Source organism: Eurypyga helias, unplaced genomic scaffold (genome assembly GCF_000690775.1).
Source record: "Eurypyga helias isolate BGI_N326 unplaced genomic scaffold, ASM69077v1 scaffold37514, whole genome shotgun sequence".
NCBI lineage: Eukaryota > Metazoa > Chordata > Aves > Eurypygiformes > Eurypygidae > Eurypyga > Eurypyga helias.
Genome location: NW_010247546.1, coordinates 6,953 through 22,588, shown reverse-complemented (window position 1 = coordinate 22,588; position 15,636 = coordinate 6,953). Strand labels below are relative to the sequence as shown.

The following is a 15,636-nucleotide window of genomic DNA, read 5'->3' as shown; positions in this document are numbered from 1 at the left end:
CGGACCCCGACCTGGTGCTGCACAACCTGCTGCGGAACGCGCTGCTGGGCGTCAGCGGCGCCGGCCCGCCCCGCAGGAACATCGAGCTCGTCAAAGTCCTGGGGCTCTCCAACTACCACTGCAAGCTCCTGGCCCCCATCCTGGCCCGCTACGGGATGGATAAGCAAACGGGCAAAGCCAAGCTCCTGACGGAGATGAACCAGGGAGACATCTTTGACTGCTCCCTCTTGGGTGACCGCGCCTTCCTCATCGAGCCGGAGCACGTTGAAACCATCGGCTACGGAAAGGACCGCTCCGGCAGCCTCATCTACCTGCACGACACCCTGGAAGACATTAAGAAGGCCAACAACAGCCAGGAGTGCCTCATTCCTGTCCACGTGGATGGGGATGGCCACTGCCTCGTCCACGCGGTCTCGCGGGCGCTTGTCGGCCGGGAGCTGTTCTGGCATGCGCTGCGAGAGAATCTGAAGAAGCATTTTGAGGAGAATCTGAGTCACTATAAGGCGCTTTTCCATGACTTTATTGATGCAGCAGAGTGGGAGGACATTATCAATGAATGCGACCCTTTGTTTGTTCCTCCAGAAGGTGTGCCCATGGGCCTTAGGAATATTCACATCTTTGGCCTGGCCAACGTGCTTCACCGGCCTATCATCCTGTTGGACTCGTTAAGTGGAATGCGAAGTTCTGGAGATTATTCGGCGACATTCCTCCCTGGTCTGGTACCCCTAGAAAAATGCACGGGGAAAGATGGCATGTTGAACAAGCCGATCTGCATTGCGTGGAGTAGCTCAGGACGTAACCATTATATTCCTCTAGTTGGAATAAAAGGTGCTGCTTTACCTAAACTGCCCAGGAAGCTACTTCCTAAAGCCTGGGGAGTTCCTCAAGACCTCATCAAAAAGTACATCAAGTTAGAGGAGGACGGTGGTTGTGTTATTGGAGGAGACAGAAGTTTGCAAGATAAGTACTTGATGAGGCTCGTGGCTGCAATGGAGGAGGTGTTCATGAGTAAACACGGTATCCATCCCAGTCTCGTAGCTGACGTGCACCAGTATTTCTACAGAAGGACTGGTGTTATTGGAGTGCAGCCTGAAGAAGTCACTGCGGCTGCCAAAAAAGCAGTGATGGACAACCGCCTTCACAGGTGCCTCCTCTGCGGGGCCCTTTCGGAGCATCATGTTCCTCCCGAGTGGCTCTCTCCTGGGGGGAAACTCTACAACCTGGCAAAAAGTACCCACGGCCAGCTAAGGCCTGACAAAAATTACAGTTTTCCCCTGAACAGTTTGGTGTGCTCCTACAACCCCGCAAAGGATGTACTGGTGCCAGACTATAGCCTGAGTAATTTGAGTGCTTGTAACTGGTGTCACAGTAACTTGGTGCGTCGCGTCAGAGAGGATGGATCCGTTTCGTATTTGGATGGAGACAGAACTAATACGAGGTCTACAGGTGGCAAGTGTGGCTGTGGATTCAAGCACTACTGGGAAGGTAAAGAATACGATAATCTCCCTGAAGCTTTTCCTATTACTCTGGAGTGGAGTGGACGAGTGGTGAGAGAGACAGTCTACTGGTTCCAGTACGAAAGCGACACATCTCTGAACAGCAATGTGTATGATGTCGCCATGAAACTTGTTACCAAGCACTTCCCTGGTGAGTTCGGTAGCGAGATTCTTGTTCAGAAAGTTGTCAACACAATATTGCATCAAACTGCCAAAAAGAATCCTGATGATTACACCCCTGTAAATATTGATGGTGCTCATGCCCAAAGAGCTGATGATGTACAGCAGGGCCACGACTTAGAGTCGCAACTTCCAACCAAAATTATTTTGACTGGCCAGAAGACAAAAACTTTGCACAAGGAGGAGTTAAATATGAGCAAAGCTGAAAGAACTGTTCAGCAGAACATTGCAGACCAGGCTTCCCTGATGCAGAAACGGAAAAGCGAAAAATTGAAACAAGAGCATAAAGGGCAGCCTAGGACTGCTTCTCCCGGGGCCGGCCGTGAAGGGCCGTCATCTGCGCCCGCTACGCCAACCAAGGCCCCTTATTCGCCAACATCTACAAAAGAAAAGAAGATCCGAATAACCACGAACGATGGGAGGCAGTCGATGCTTACCCTGAAGTGCACTACTACCTTCTTGGAACTTAAGGAAAGCATAGCGCGAGAATTTAATATTCCTCCGTATCTGCAGTGTATTCGCTATGGCTTTCCTCCTAAAGAGCTTCTGCCCCCCAAAGAAGGGATGGAGAACGAGCCCGTTCCTTTGCAGCACGGCGACAGAATCGCGATAGAAATCCTGAAAGGTAAGGAGGAAGGCAGGCAGCCCGCTTCAGCGCATTCGGCCCATGCCGTGAAGCACGAAGATGTTGCTGTGACGAGTAAAATCTCGTCGAAGGAGCTGCAGGACCAAGTCGATAAGGAGATGTATTCTCTCTGTCTTCTAGCAACATTCATGGGTAAGGCTGCCTTTGAGTCATACTTGAATTGTTGTATTTTTAAGTAGAAGATAACATTTTCACAAAGTACAGTTGCTTTTTTTTTCCCCCTTTTGTTGTAACCATGGAGAAGGTTAGTTCCTTTATTCCTCTCTTAGAACATCAAACATGCTGTCATCATTGATTGTTAAGCCTTTTAAAAATGGGTATAGGAGATACCCGTTCTTTCTTTGCTATAAAGTCCTCCTTTAAAAATCGCTGTTGAGAAGTTGTTGCATTTCCTCTGCTGTCTCTGTTTTTCCTGTCTCTCATTAGGCACACATTTGATGTGTATGTGTGTGAGCTACATGCTCTCCTTTTTTTTTTTTTTTCCCCTCCCACGTCTCCCTCAGGTTTCAGGAACTACGTTCAGAGCAGAGGTGAGAAGGGGATGCTGAGTGTCAGTGGAAATTTGAGGACCAACTTCTTACCTTTGTAGTCGGATGAAGTCCTGGCATTTCTCCCCAGAGGGAGTTGTGTTGGTTTAGGCAAATCAACACAACCTTGTCTGCTTAGCTAACCTGCTGATGTTTAAGTGGAGCTCTGGTCTTTTGAAAATGCTGTGGAAAGCATGCAAGCAGAGGGGAAACTGAAACATTCTCAACACATATTTGCATCCCAGAGGTGGACACAGGGTCGCAGACCTATGTTTATAAATTGTCAGTCATGTAAATCTGCCTAACTTAATAATTCAAGGTGAAAATACTTTTCTCAGGTGCCTGTGGTTTTTATTTTCGTCTTTGGACTCGGGAGACTTGGACCTTTTGTGTACTTAATTAATCAGGTTTCACAGTTCTTGCTGCTTGCTGGCAGGAAGTAGAATGGTAATGATCATGCATTTAACTCCATGAACCGGTTCAATAGTCATGTTTACAGGGGTTTTTTTCTTTTGTGGGAGCCTTCTCTTTTGCTGGAGGGATTGGTGTGGCTGAAGCATGTGATGTTTTAGAAACGAAACAATTACGTAATCACAGAGTGGTATGTCAGAAGTTCATCAAGCAGAACTCTGATTGTTTTCCAAGCCCAATTGTTTACGCCGGTGTCTCTTGCAAGATAGCGTGCTGAATCACTAGCTACCTCCTCACGCTGACATCGCAGTTCCAAAGTGCAGGAAAAGGTTTGGTTTAAAAGCTGTCTTAATTTGGAGATGAAGCTTAAGAGTGTTTTCCTGTCTTCAGGAAATGCTGCTGAAAGTGTAGTCATTGGCTTACAAAAAAACTCTGACGTGCTTTAAAAGCATCTTGGTTACTTAAGCATTAAGGTGTGTCAGTTTTTTACAGGCACTTACCTGTGAGCTGATCCTGTGTTCAAGAATCGGTGTTTGACTCTCACTGCTGTTAGGTTCAGCTTTCGAAGCACAGGTCAGAATAGATTTTACCCCGCCCTTCTCTGACTGCATCCATTTTGCATTACTAATAGCAGTAAAAGTGGCAGCAAGTGATAAACCAGCCCGTTATAACAACTGGTGCAGCTATGGAACAAGACACTATTTTTATATAATTACTTTTCTCATCAGGGCTTCCTTTTCCTTTAAAGACACTTTTGGAGAAAATCCAGGCAGTTGACTGTTTACAGCTGTGATTTTTCAACAGGGAAACAAACTTTATGAAACTTCCTAAGCCCTTGCACTTTCTTAAGAGTGTTGGGATGGCAGTTCCTCAAGGTGGTATATTCAGCCTTTTTGGGACAAGAAACTGCAGTGTTTGTCGATGATGTTTCTGTACCCCTAAAAACAGGGCTGCAGAGTTCTGAGAGTCGTCCTATCCTGCATGCTCTCACTGTAACTTTGTTTTCCTAAAAACATTCATCTAATACAGTTAGATTAGAATGCGTAGAGGGGAGGTGCGGTTGAAATAGCTCGCTGGGCCAGACACAATTTTCTTTTTTTCCCCAGTGCCTGTAGTGAAAGTGTGTCTTCAAACATCTACAGTATTCATTCTGGATGCTTAAAAGCTTTTTGTTTTTCATACAGGGCCTCCTGCAGGCTGAGTTGATGCCTCTTCGTTACTAGAATTTTGCTTTTCTGGTCTCAGCTGGTTAACTTATTATAATTTTAGACTGTGTTCTTTAATTTTTCCATGTATAATTTAACAATAATTCCTGGGAAATTAGATACTGTAATTTCTGGACCACTTTATAAAAAATCATGCATGATATGTTACCCTTTCTCCTCTTTTTTTGCTTAGCTCAAAACATAGCATTCTATAAGGAAGTGACTAAAGGAATTGTAATTTTACATTAATGTAGTAAAACCATATTTTTAAACAGATTTAATTACAGACACACAGAAGCACTCTGGATACATGCAAGCCAAGTGTCAATCTACTTTGATGGGTTTGTTTTGCGTTGATGAATTGCTCAGTGCACAAGAAATCAAAATAGCCAGGTTTAAATGAAATGTATTAATTGATACCAAGGTTTGCTTGGGAGTAAACAGCTTGTTTTCATATCAGCTGTAGTTCCCTGTAACCCTGTTTGTCAACCGAGCTTTTGATTTGTTTTGCACTTCTGTGTGTCCTCTCTGCTGTGTGAAGTGATGGTCTTGGGCTTCCACTGGTGTAGGTTAGTCTGCCCCTGCTTCTTTTCGGCAGTGCATGAGGCATGCCTGTGGGTAGGACAGGCTTCATTTGTTGCCATACCTTAATGTGGTGGGGCTGAGGTTTGGTCTGCTGGAGTGGGAGAACATCATGACTTTGATAAATGTAGTGTTACGAGGGAGTTTTTAGTCTAACTAAATGATGCCCAAATTAACTTGTAACCTATAAACATCTTACTGCCATGGTAAACAAAACCAAAACAGTAAATCCAGGTAGCAACAAAAACGTGCACAGCTCAGATGTAGTTTAGTTGAATCACCCACAGTAGTTTCTCAGAGCTGGGAAACTCCGGTTGTGATGGTGGGGTTTCTTTGATGATCAGAGGTCTCTATCCAAACAGCATGGTTAGTTTGTGTTCCTTTCGGTGGCTGATGCTTTTGTTCTGTGAGCCCTGCTGTCCATACTTTCCTGCACGCAGTCCCTGTTAGTGTTGCATAAAAGGCTATCTGAACAGTGATGCTTCGCTGGCGCAAGGCTTGAAAAGTCATGCCCAGAGCAAACAGGGCATCTTTCCTTGGAGAATGCAAGCAATGTGTAAAACTGAGCTGCTTCTAAAAGTCTGGTGCTTGTCTCGTGGGAGGCAAGGGAGCCCTTCAAATAAGAATGGGTTTGGTAGGTACAGCAGCATAGGAACCCTTCACCTGGAGTCGGGCACTGGGTGGCTGCTGGCCGTGGCCTCCCCAGGCTTTGGTAGACTGTGCTCTTACTTATCAGTGCAGTGGTTATTTTGATTCCTGTGGGCAGCCTTTAAACCATCAGAAAGGCTTGGGGGCAAATGAAGAGCCACAGCAGCGATGTTCTGGAGCCAGTGAGTGTGGGGATGCGCATTTTGATCTGTAAACGGGAATAAGGATGCAGGGTAGCAGTGAACCCCTTTTGAAATAGCAAAACCATTAGAGGGAGTGTTGGTAGTGATTGTCCTCCCTTCACGCAGCTGTTTGCCACAGTTTTTCCTCTTCAATAGTGGGGGTGGAAAAGACAATGCTCCCTTTATATTTTTTTAAAATTACTATTTTTTAAATTTGTTTGCTTCAGTGGAGTCAGTGAGAGCTGGAGAGGAGCTTCATATTTATTAGCAAGTCAGGAGTTGTCATGTTAAAGTCAAAACACACGACCTCCTTCTTCAGTAGATCATGGAAAATAAGAAGGAAGAGTAGTAGAAAGGGAGGGAGACCTTACAGCAGCCTTCCAGTACCTGAAGGGGCTACAAGGAAGCTGGGGGGGACTTTTTACAAGGGCCTGTAGTGACAGGAAAAGGGGTAATGGGTTTAAATTGAAAGCAGGAAGGTTTAGATTAGATATCAGGAAGAAGCTCTTCAGGGAGAGGGTGGTGAGGCACTGGAACAGGTTGCCCAGAGAAGCTGTGGATGCCCCATCCCTGGAAGTGTTCAAGGCCAGGCTGGATGAGGCTTTGAGCAACCTGGTCTAGTGGAAGGTGTCCCTGCCCATGGCAGGGGGGGTGGAACTAGATGGTCTTTAAGGGCCCTTCCAACCCAAAGCATTCTATGATTCTAGTTGGTTTGTTACCTGGATGCCCTTGCTAGGAAGTGAAGGCCAAATCTGTGAGCTTGATGTGCAGATGAATGCAATGAACCAAAGCATTTATGGTTCAAGGGAACGCATGTGAAATTCAGCAAGTTACGTAGGTTTCCTGCCTTTAAAATTTTTGATGGCAAAGCAGACGTGCTGTGTGCCTTTTTAGAGAGAATGGGGACTTGAATAACACCTGAAGTGGAGAGGTGAGCCACAGAATCCCTCTGGTTTGAAGTGGGAAAAGCAATTTTTTTCTGAAAGCATATATGCACAGTAGTTGTTTTGGCATTGGCAGAATGGAATTTAGCAGTAATTTTTGTTCACACTACTTTGACAGCAAGGTCACATGTCACTTCTCTGAAGCAGGTAAGTGGTTAGCGAAATGAGCAAAGGGTGTAGGTAAAAAGCAGATCTGAACTGATTAAGCAGGTGGTGTTAGGTCATGATATTCTGTCATTGTAACCCATTTTTTCTGTTCTTTATGATCAGTTCCTTACATGGTGTAGGGTTTGGATTTTTAATCTCAGTGACATTTAATGTTGTCACATTTCAATGCCATTTTTGGCATCTTTGAAAAATGCCAGTTGGATAGGACTGCTGGGGCCTCACGGTTGGTATTTTGTTTCTAACTCTGAAGAAGAAAAGCAAGGTACGGACACTGCGTCCATGCAGTTGCCTGCGTGTAGCTTTACACTGCAGCTACAGCGTAAGTCTGTGCTGTGGCAGCTGTGAAACTGAGATCTGATTTTTTCAGGTGTAGGGATATAGAATTGAGGGTTTAGTCATAGAATCATAGAATGGTTTGGGTTGGAAGGGACCTTAAAGCCCATCTAGTTCCAACCCCCCTGCCATGGGCAGGGACACCTTCCACTAGACCAGGTTGCTCAAAGCCTCATCCAGCCTGGCCTTGAACACTTCCAGGGACGGGGCATCCACAGCTTCTCTGGGCAACCTGTTCCAGCGCCTCACCACCCGCTCCCTGAAGAGCTTCCTCCTGATATCTAATCTACACCTCCCCACTTTCAATTTAACACGGTTACCCCTTGTCCTGTCACTACCGGCCCTTATATGTGCAGGGCCCTTACTGTGCAAGGGTTTGTGCTTGAATTTTGGAAGTGTGTTAGTCATTTGCTAGTTTTATGTTGAAAGCATGGGTAGGAGGGGAATGGAGGGCCTGTGTAGGGCCTGGCAAAGAACCAGGAGCTGCAGCTCAGATCAAATCATATTTGGGAACTTCTGAACAAGAACATGTAGGATATTTGACTGCAGACCATGGTATGTTTTCTGAAAGTTTCTTAGTGTCTTGGGCTGCTGTTCTGTACATTTGCAATGGAAATTTAAATGCTTAATTGCATAGCAGTGAGTGAGGATTCAGCTTTTAATTCAGGGAGTTACATTTTCAGCTATTGTCTATAATGTTAAAATATGACTGTTTAATTATTATGTTTGATTTTTACAGGAGAAGATGTTTGGTCTTATGCAAAGGGCTTTCCTCATTTGTTTCAGCAGGGTGGAGTATTTTACAGCATAATGAAGAAAACCACAGGTATTTTTTTGGTTTTGTTTTTATCCCTTCCTTCCTCTGTTCTGAAATCTTTAAAATTGTAAATTGGTATTGAGTCACTTGTAAGTATTTTTATTTGATTACCAAGGTACATTTTCATAATATTGTAGAACTCGTTATGCTCCCTCAGAGAACCTAAGACTGGGGAATCTGACTAAGACAAGTTCATTCAACTTAAATCTCTTCTGAAATTTTCTCTACAACCATACATGTCCATTTAAACTTCCTGAATTGTCCAAACAACTTCAATAGGTCAACTGTTTTGTTGGGTTTTTTTCCCCTCAGAAAGGTCAAACAGAAAATCATAGGGCCTGTTCCTGTTACACTTAAAACACTTAGGGGATAAGCAGTTCATCTTTCTAGTGTGGTTCTTAGTAGTTGTTCTATACAGGGGTACTGCGTGTTTAAAATTTAAACGGTTGATTAAATTTGGTTTTCATATTCCTACGATTGGTGTTTGGAAGCAAAGCTGTGCATCCCTGTTTAGCCACATTGCGTCTTGGACTATGTGCAGAATACCCAAGCAGGTAGCTAGAGTATATTTGATCTGTAGATGGCTTTACGAATACTACCTACAAAGAAGCAAGTACTGTTCAGTTATTTCCCATTTAAAGTTTATTTTCTTATTGAAGTCTTCGCTTTCGTAGTTTAGCTCTTGTGCTTCCCTCTATAATAATGATTCCTTTGCTGCTTTCTTCCTGTTTGATTTCTTCTCAGGAAGTTTTAGCAACCTTAACTTAATCTTCTTTATTTCTGGAAACAGGTATTTTACCACCTAATTTCTGTTCTGTTTGCAGTAATTAAAACGTGGTCTATTCAACGCCCACTATCTCTCACTGAATTATTAGCCTGGGTAGTAGAATTGGTGTGCAAGTGTCTTAATAGCAGATCTGTTTCCTTTTACTTTTCTTTCTCCTACTATGCTTGTACAGTAAAGACTGGTGTGTTGTTTTTGGCAAGTGAATTAGCTTGAACGGTCCCTGATGGAAAGGGCATTTTGGACCAATTAATGACTAGCCAGAGGTGAGAACCTGAAATGGATCCCAAAGGAATATTAACCCAGCTGGTCATTAACACACAGAAAACGCCTGACCTAAAAGACATTTTTACTGTGGCATTACTATTGCAGCATCAACGCACTTGTATGATTTTAATGTGTTATGAACTGCTACGTTTCCAGGTTAAACAATTACAGTGTGCAACGATGGTTTGGGCTTTTTTTCCACTTAAGCTCCTTACCTATTTGTAATATTTTAGTTAATGGAATAATGTAACTGTTAAACTGGACATTAGGAACAGTTTTCTGACTACTGTAGGTATTGTTAATCAGTTGAAATTGAATCTCGTAGATCTTGTTTGAGATCTCATTCAGATTGCAGGATTGCAATTTCAGAGGCAGTTATGGTCTGTCCGTTTGGTCTGTTACAGCTCTCTTACAAATTAAGGTTGAGCTGGTAAATTATGTAGTTAAAATACGTTTTTCAGGCTGAGTTAGATGGATCGGTGTTTGGGGTTAAATTTTATTCTGTGTGTGTTTTGGCTGGTCGGTTATTGGTTCCCATGGATATGTAAAGAAGGGAGCTACATGTCTGAAGTTCTCAAAATAGAATCTCATCTGCAGATTTCTCTGCAACTGTAGAAGTGTGTGCATCAGAAGCTGTGGGGGATGAGCGAGACTGCTCAGTTGGTTCATCAGTATAAAGACAGTTTAATAACATTTCAGATAATCTGAGTGACCTTTTTTATTGATGCCCAGAGTACTTGTTTTGACTGCGTTGTATTTGGTAACATAGAAATAGGATTTGCTTGCCTATCTTCCCTTTGGCATAATTTCTGGTGGTTTTCTTCAAGAATTGCAAGAGAATGGGAGGAAAAATTCCATTAATTTACCTATTCCTGCCACTCTTTAAAAAGTGTGGTGGGTTTTTTTTTTTTTTTTATTGTAGCTCTCCTTGCATAGCTGATACAACTGAGGAGAGTTGTTGCAGACAAGCTTCCATCTGCAGACAGCTTTTAAATCGCAGAAAGCCCGTCTCACTAAAACAATACTTTGCTGCTTTTACCAAAACTTGTATGTGACAGAATTGGAAGAGTTATTTTGTATTTTATGACGATAAACTGGAAAACCGAATGTTGCCAGTTTTTGACAGGGAGCGGCTTTGGAACTTAAATTTGCCTGGTGAACTCTCAATTTTAGCAGATCTGTCAAATTTTAAGTGGGATAATGAAACAAACAGCAGATCAAAAATGTTATGCCTCATGTTTGTTTTATAAAGATTAGTAACCCTGGAGATTATAACTATTAAACTTAGTAAGCTTGAAACACTTTTGTTTATCTAGCAACACTTCCTCTCTGAGAAGACAAATAGCAAAGTTGTAATTCCTCAGGCTTAGCAGCAGTTACACACACTGAAATCCTACTACAATTCTGACTAGTGTGGAAGTGGTCTTAGATGGTGCTTCTCCAGCTACACGGTGCTCTTTGGCAGTTCTCTGCCAGTTGGTTGGTTTTGCGGTGGGGGTGATGGGGTTTGGCTTGATCCGTGTTACTGCCAGCATATAGTATTTAAGTTCTGTTGTATGAGAACTGCAAGTCCCAGCAAGGTGGTTATTTTATCCAGTAGTAGTAAAGTCCTGTCTCATCATTAGAATCAACCTAGAAGGCAGCAGCATCCCAGGGGTATACTGACCACTGTCCAAAAAACACCTAAATTGTTTTTCTCCCGCAGTAGTAAGTTTCAGTGTGTTGTTTTTTCCATACTCGATGGAGTAAGTTTAAATACAATGATTCCTGTGTATTCAGGGCAGCCTTAAAACCTGTTAGCACTTTGAATAACTTTTTATCTCTTTTTAGGTTTGGCTGATGGCAAGCATTGTACTTTTCCACATCTGCCTGGTAAAAACTTTGTGTACAACGCAGCAGAAGACAGATTAGAGCTGTGTGTGGATGCTGCTGGACACTTCCCTGTCGGTCCTGATGTTGAAGAGTTGGTTAAAGAGGCCTTAAGTCAAGTTCGAGCAGAAGCTACTTCACGCAGCAGAGAAGGGAGTCCTTCGCACGGAATGTTGAGGCTGGGTAGTGGCGGCGTAGTGAAGAAGAAATCGGAACAGCTGCATAACATAACTGCGTTTCAAGGAAAGGGCCATTCCCTAGGAACTGCGTCTAGTAGTCAACAGCACGATCAAAGAGCCAGGGAAACACCACTCTTAAGAAAGCATAGCACAGAAACGGACTTCAGTCCTTCTGTTAAAATTGAGCCTTCTGTATTCACAACTGCTTCTGGTAACAGTGAGCTTATCCGAATTGCTCCGGGAGTCGTGACAATGGGAGACAGCAAGCAGCTTGACCCCACTTTGATTGAGGCACAGAGAAAAAAGTTGCAGGAAGTGGTGTCTTCTATTCATGCTTCAATAGATAGACATTTGTGGGATCAGAATACAGAGCAGTCAGCCTCAGTTGATCTATCGCAAAGAAAAGTAGAGGCAGTGAGTTCAACTGCTAAAACTGGGAGCTTTCAGGCTGGCTTACCTGAATCATTTTCTGCACCAGGTGGTACCGAACACTTGAATACCGAATCAACCGATGGTAACATGGTGAATTCTGTGGGAACAACATTCCCTGCAAGGTCTAAAGCACAAAAGGGGAATTCTGTTGAGGAGCTTGAGGAGATGGATAGTCAAGATGCAGGAATCACTAATGCAACTGAGCCAATGGATCACTCTTGATAGGTTAAAATCTAATAAGGGTAGAAGAAATTACTGTTCAAATGTTATGTTTATTGGCTGGGCCACACCAAGTGATTAGTTATTAAATCTTGTATGTATGTCAAAGATTATATCATCTTATTCAGTGCATGATAAGCAAGTGTGTGATTGGCAATAGCTTTCAATATTACCATACTGCTGCCCAGGCTGGCTCTGTTACCTGTAAAGTAGTTATTAGGAAATGCACTGAGATGAATATCTGCTGTAAATGTGGGTTCTTGAAAATTCTTTGTAATTTTTAAATCCTTAAAAGTCTTAAAATTGAAGCCCATGCAAGGTTCTTACCACGCTAGTTTAAGGCTACTGGAAAGGCTAGAACAGGCAAAACTAGAAACGTGACAAAGTTAATCCTGTCCCAGGTACTTAATTCCACTGAAAAATACACTATAAACACGAATTTTAGATAAATTTCAAAAGGCAGTTGAAACTAAACTGCTGCTAAATTGATAATGCAGCATATACAGTACTTAATCACAATGTGCTGGCACTCCCTCTGATTGAAAAACTTTCGCGTTCTCACACAGCTGTATACGCTTGTCAGAAATCTTGGAATAAGTGTGACTTTCGTAAACTCTCTCATTTCTGCGTATTGTCAGTTTAAGCAAGTTAGAAAAAAGGCTTCTTAGTGTATGATGAAGATAAAGTGAATGTGGTGTGGTTATGCATGGCTGTCTGAGCCAACACAACCATTTTGGTGCTCTGTAAGTGATAGCATGTTTTTATTTCCTCCCAGATACCGAGCTGGTCAGATGTTGTGCAACTTTTAATGCAGCTCCAGGAGAGAAAAAGTTGGCAATTTCAAGAAAAAACAAATGTTCAATGGCAAATCCATTTCTTTTAAAAAAGACTTTGATTACTGGCATTGGTTAGCAATGGCAAAATTTAAGTAACAGCTGTCCTCTTCAGAGCAAATTAACAATTTATTGGAAGGAAATGACTCTCTAACGTTCATTATCCTAAAGTGTTCAGTGATAATTGAGCTTTTGGAAGCTCACTGTTTACTCCATGGAAACAAGGAATACAGGCTGTTTCAGTTATCTACAAAGACTGCCCACCTTTATAAGCCTCACTTCAGTTTGTGATGCAGATTTCCCTGCATCACAAATATGATAATATAGCTGGTGTCCCCTTAAGTAGTGTTCATCAGACCTGCAGTGCTAGTTCTTAAGAAGCAGCCCTGGTGCTTGCTCCCTGAGGATGGAACTTGTGTATTTGATACTGCACCTGGCTTCCTCTTTTCACAGTCATACTAAAGTGCACTATTGTTGCTTCCTCTAATGGTAAAATGACATTGAATGGATGAGAGATGTTAATGCAGCTTCAAAGGAATTAAGAGCATTTAAATATTGAAGTCTGTGTTTGTGCACATGTGGGTTTTTATCAGTTCACAAATGTTTGTATTGTACGTGTTTGTATTCAGAAAAGTCTCCGCACTTTTTACATTTCTAATCACTTAAACAGTTCTAAGCATTAGTATGATAAATTGTCCCATGAGAGAGGATTTATTTTGGTGTGTAAAACTTAACTGAAAGCAAGTCACCTAAAGTGGCCACGGTTTGTCAAAGTAAAAAGTTAACCAACAAGAGGCATTTTAATTTATGTAGAGGGAATAAATATTGTATGATTTAGTACTCAGAGGTTAAAAACAAGAATCACCTCTTCACAAATAAATGACAAGTTTTAAGGTTTCAACTTGCTAACCTGTAAGTTAGCGATTTGGAAGCTTGGAACGTATGAAGTAATTTGGCTCACCAGAACTGACCTCACTGATGCACTGATTAACTGGCAGGGCTTATTCAGTGAGAAACAGGATGCACATGCAGCAGCTGGAAGGCTGCCACGACTTCGGAAAACATTCAGTCTCCCATGAATCAGTCTAGCTGTCTGAAGGCTATTTCTATATAGAAAGTGTTGAGCGGAGGCTTGTGCTTTGTCACTGTGTGAAGTTTAGAAAAGTATAGAGATGGCATCTTCCTGGGGAGGTGTTTAAGTCAGGAAAGGCTGATGGGGGGAGGAATCGCCTGGGTCTCTTGCATTTTAGACAAGGTAACTATCATTTTTAACCTTTTCTTTAGAAAAAAGGAAGTCTTCCTTGGCCAAAAAAAATACAAGCAGTCTATAGGAGAGAATTTTAAGTTTGAAATAAATGGGAATATTTATTGCACATCATCCTTATTTCAAGGGAAAATGCTTACTTCTTTCATACCTTTCTGGTAAGCCTACAGAAGTTTGTGTGCCTTTCACTGTGTAAAGAGGAAGGCTTGGTTTAATTTTGACACACTTCCCATTTCAGCAGTAATTTGACATTTTTCTTCTTATCTAAATGGAAACAGACACAAATAATAGCTGAGTTTGACTCACCTTGGGTCCACGCAAGTCATGTAGATCAGAACACCCCAGTTCCTGAAACAAAAAGGAATGGTAAAACAGTGTCAAAATCACAAGATACGCTGGTGTGAATTGCTCTGGTGTAAGGCAGGATCGTGCCTGTTTCCTTGCAGCGTTCTTATTTCACCTAGCTTTCTCATGCATTTAAATAGCAGTGCTTTTGAGAAACACAGCTTTCGATACTCTCTGGTGAAGCTAAACTTCATCTACATGCCGGTGAGATATGTAACTGTACAGGAGAAGTGAAATAAAGAACACCGAAGCGTAAGTTTGAGCAGATGTTTTGTTTGATTGCTCGCAGGGGATGCCAGCGTAAGTCGAGGCAAATCTTCGTGCCTGCCTTAGGAGCACCCCTCTGCATGTTAGGTTTCCCCGTGTCCTGAGTCAGGGAAACGGTGGTGGGGTACAAGGGCAGGGAAGATGTTGACTCGTGGTGGATCTAAAGCCCTGTCAACAGGACTTCTCAAGTGGTGTGAAGAGTGTCTCTTTCTCAGCAACCCCCCAACTTCTTGCTACGGAATTGCCTCTGGACTTAGGCCGTGGTTCTTAAATTCTGTTTTGAGTACCTGCCTTGATTGCTTTCTTGTCTAGGGGCCAACCACCTTCTATGCAGTGTCTCACGGCAAAGAACACTGAAATTGTTTGAAAACCCTGAACTTTACTATGGCTTAATATGGGAGGTGATTACTGAAAAATACAGGCCCAGCACCAAAAAAAAAAAAAAAAAAAGAAGTAGATGGCTGATGAGCCGATGGGAAACCTCAGGAGAACAGATCCGTTTTTCAGGCAAATGCAAGATTTTTACTACTTCAAATGGCTGGCTGCTTAGTATGGTTGACTTTTTCTGTGAATTGTTTGCATTTCAGCGAGGGAGAAATAAAGAGCAGCTTTTCAAATGCAGTCATAGAAATTTATTTGGGATGTCTTCGTTGTTACAGTCACAAACCAGCAACATGTAGTGTTGGTTTTGTGAATCCCGTGTACTTTATTAGTCTTCCGGTGGATCCAAAGTGCGAGCTAGGCATTGCCTCCGACAGAATGCTCTAGCGGCCTCTCACAGGCGCAGTGCCACGGGGCTGTGTGCTAACTACCCAGTCCGACAGGCGTACTTTTAAGACCAAAATGCTTAATTTACCATCTTTCAAAAAGTAGACTCTGTTGTCACTGTCACGAGGTTAGCAGAGTTGCTTGCTACTTTTTCAATGCACTGAAAATGCCAGGGAATAAAATTCAGAGTGTGCTTACAATTGGGAAAGCGACACTCGGTCTGCAATGTGTGAGAAACGAACAATTTAAGAAGACGCCACCGTTCTCTCT

General features: G+C 42.7%; 1 protein-coding gene across 1 annotated transcript; it reads left to right on the top strand.

The window, feature by feature from the left end:
• The first annotated feature begins 6 nt into the window (after positions 1-6).
• Positions 7-12,812, top strand: VCPIP1 (valosin containing protein (p97)/p47 complex interacting protein 1). The gene is made up of 3 exons (XM_010150768.1): positions 7-2,454; positions 8,062-8,148; positions 11,021-12,812. The coding sequence occupies exons 1-3, from the start codon at positions 156-158 to the stop codon at positions 11,890-11,892; spliced, it is 3,258 nt and encodes a 1,085-aa protein (XP_010149070.1). The 5' UTR covers positions 7-155; the 3' UTR covers positions 11,893-12,812.
• The last annotated feature ends 2,824 nt before the right edge of the window (positions 12,813-15,636 follow it).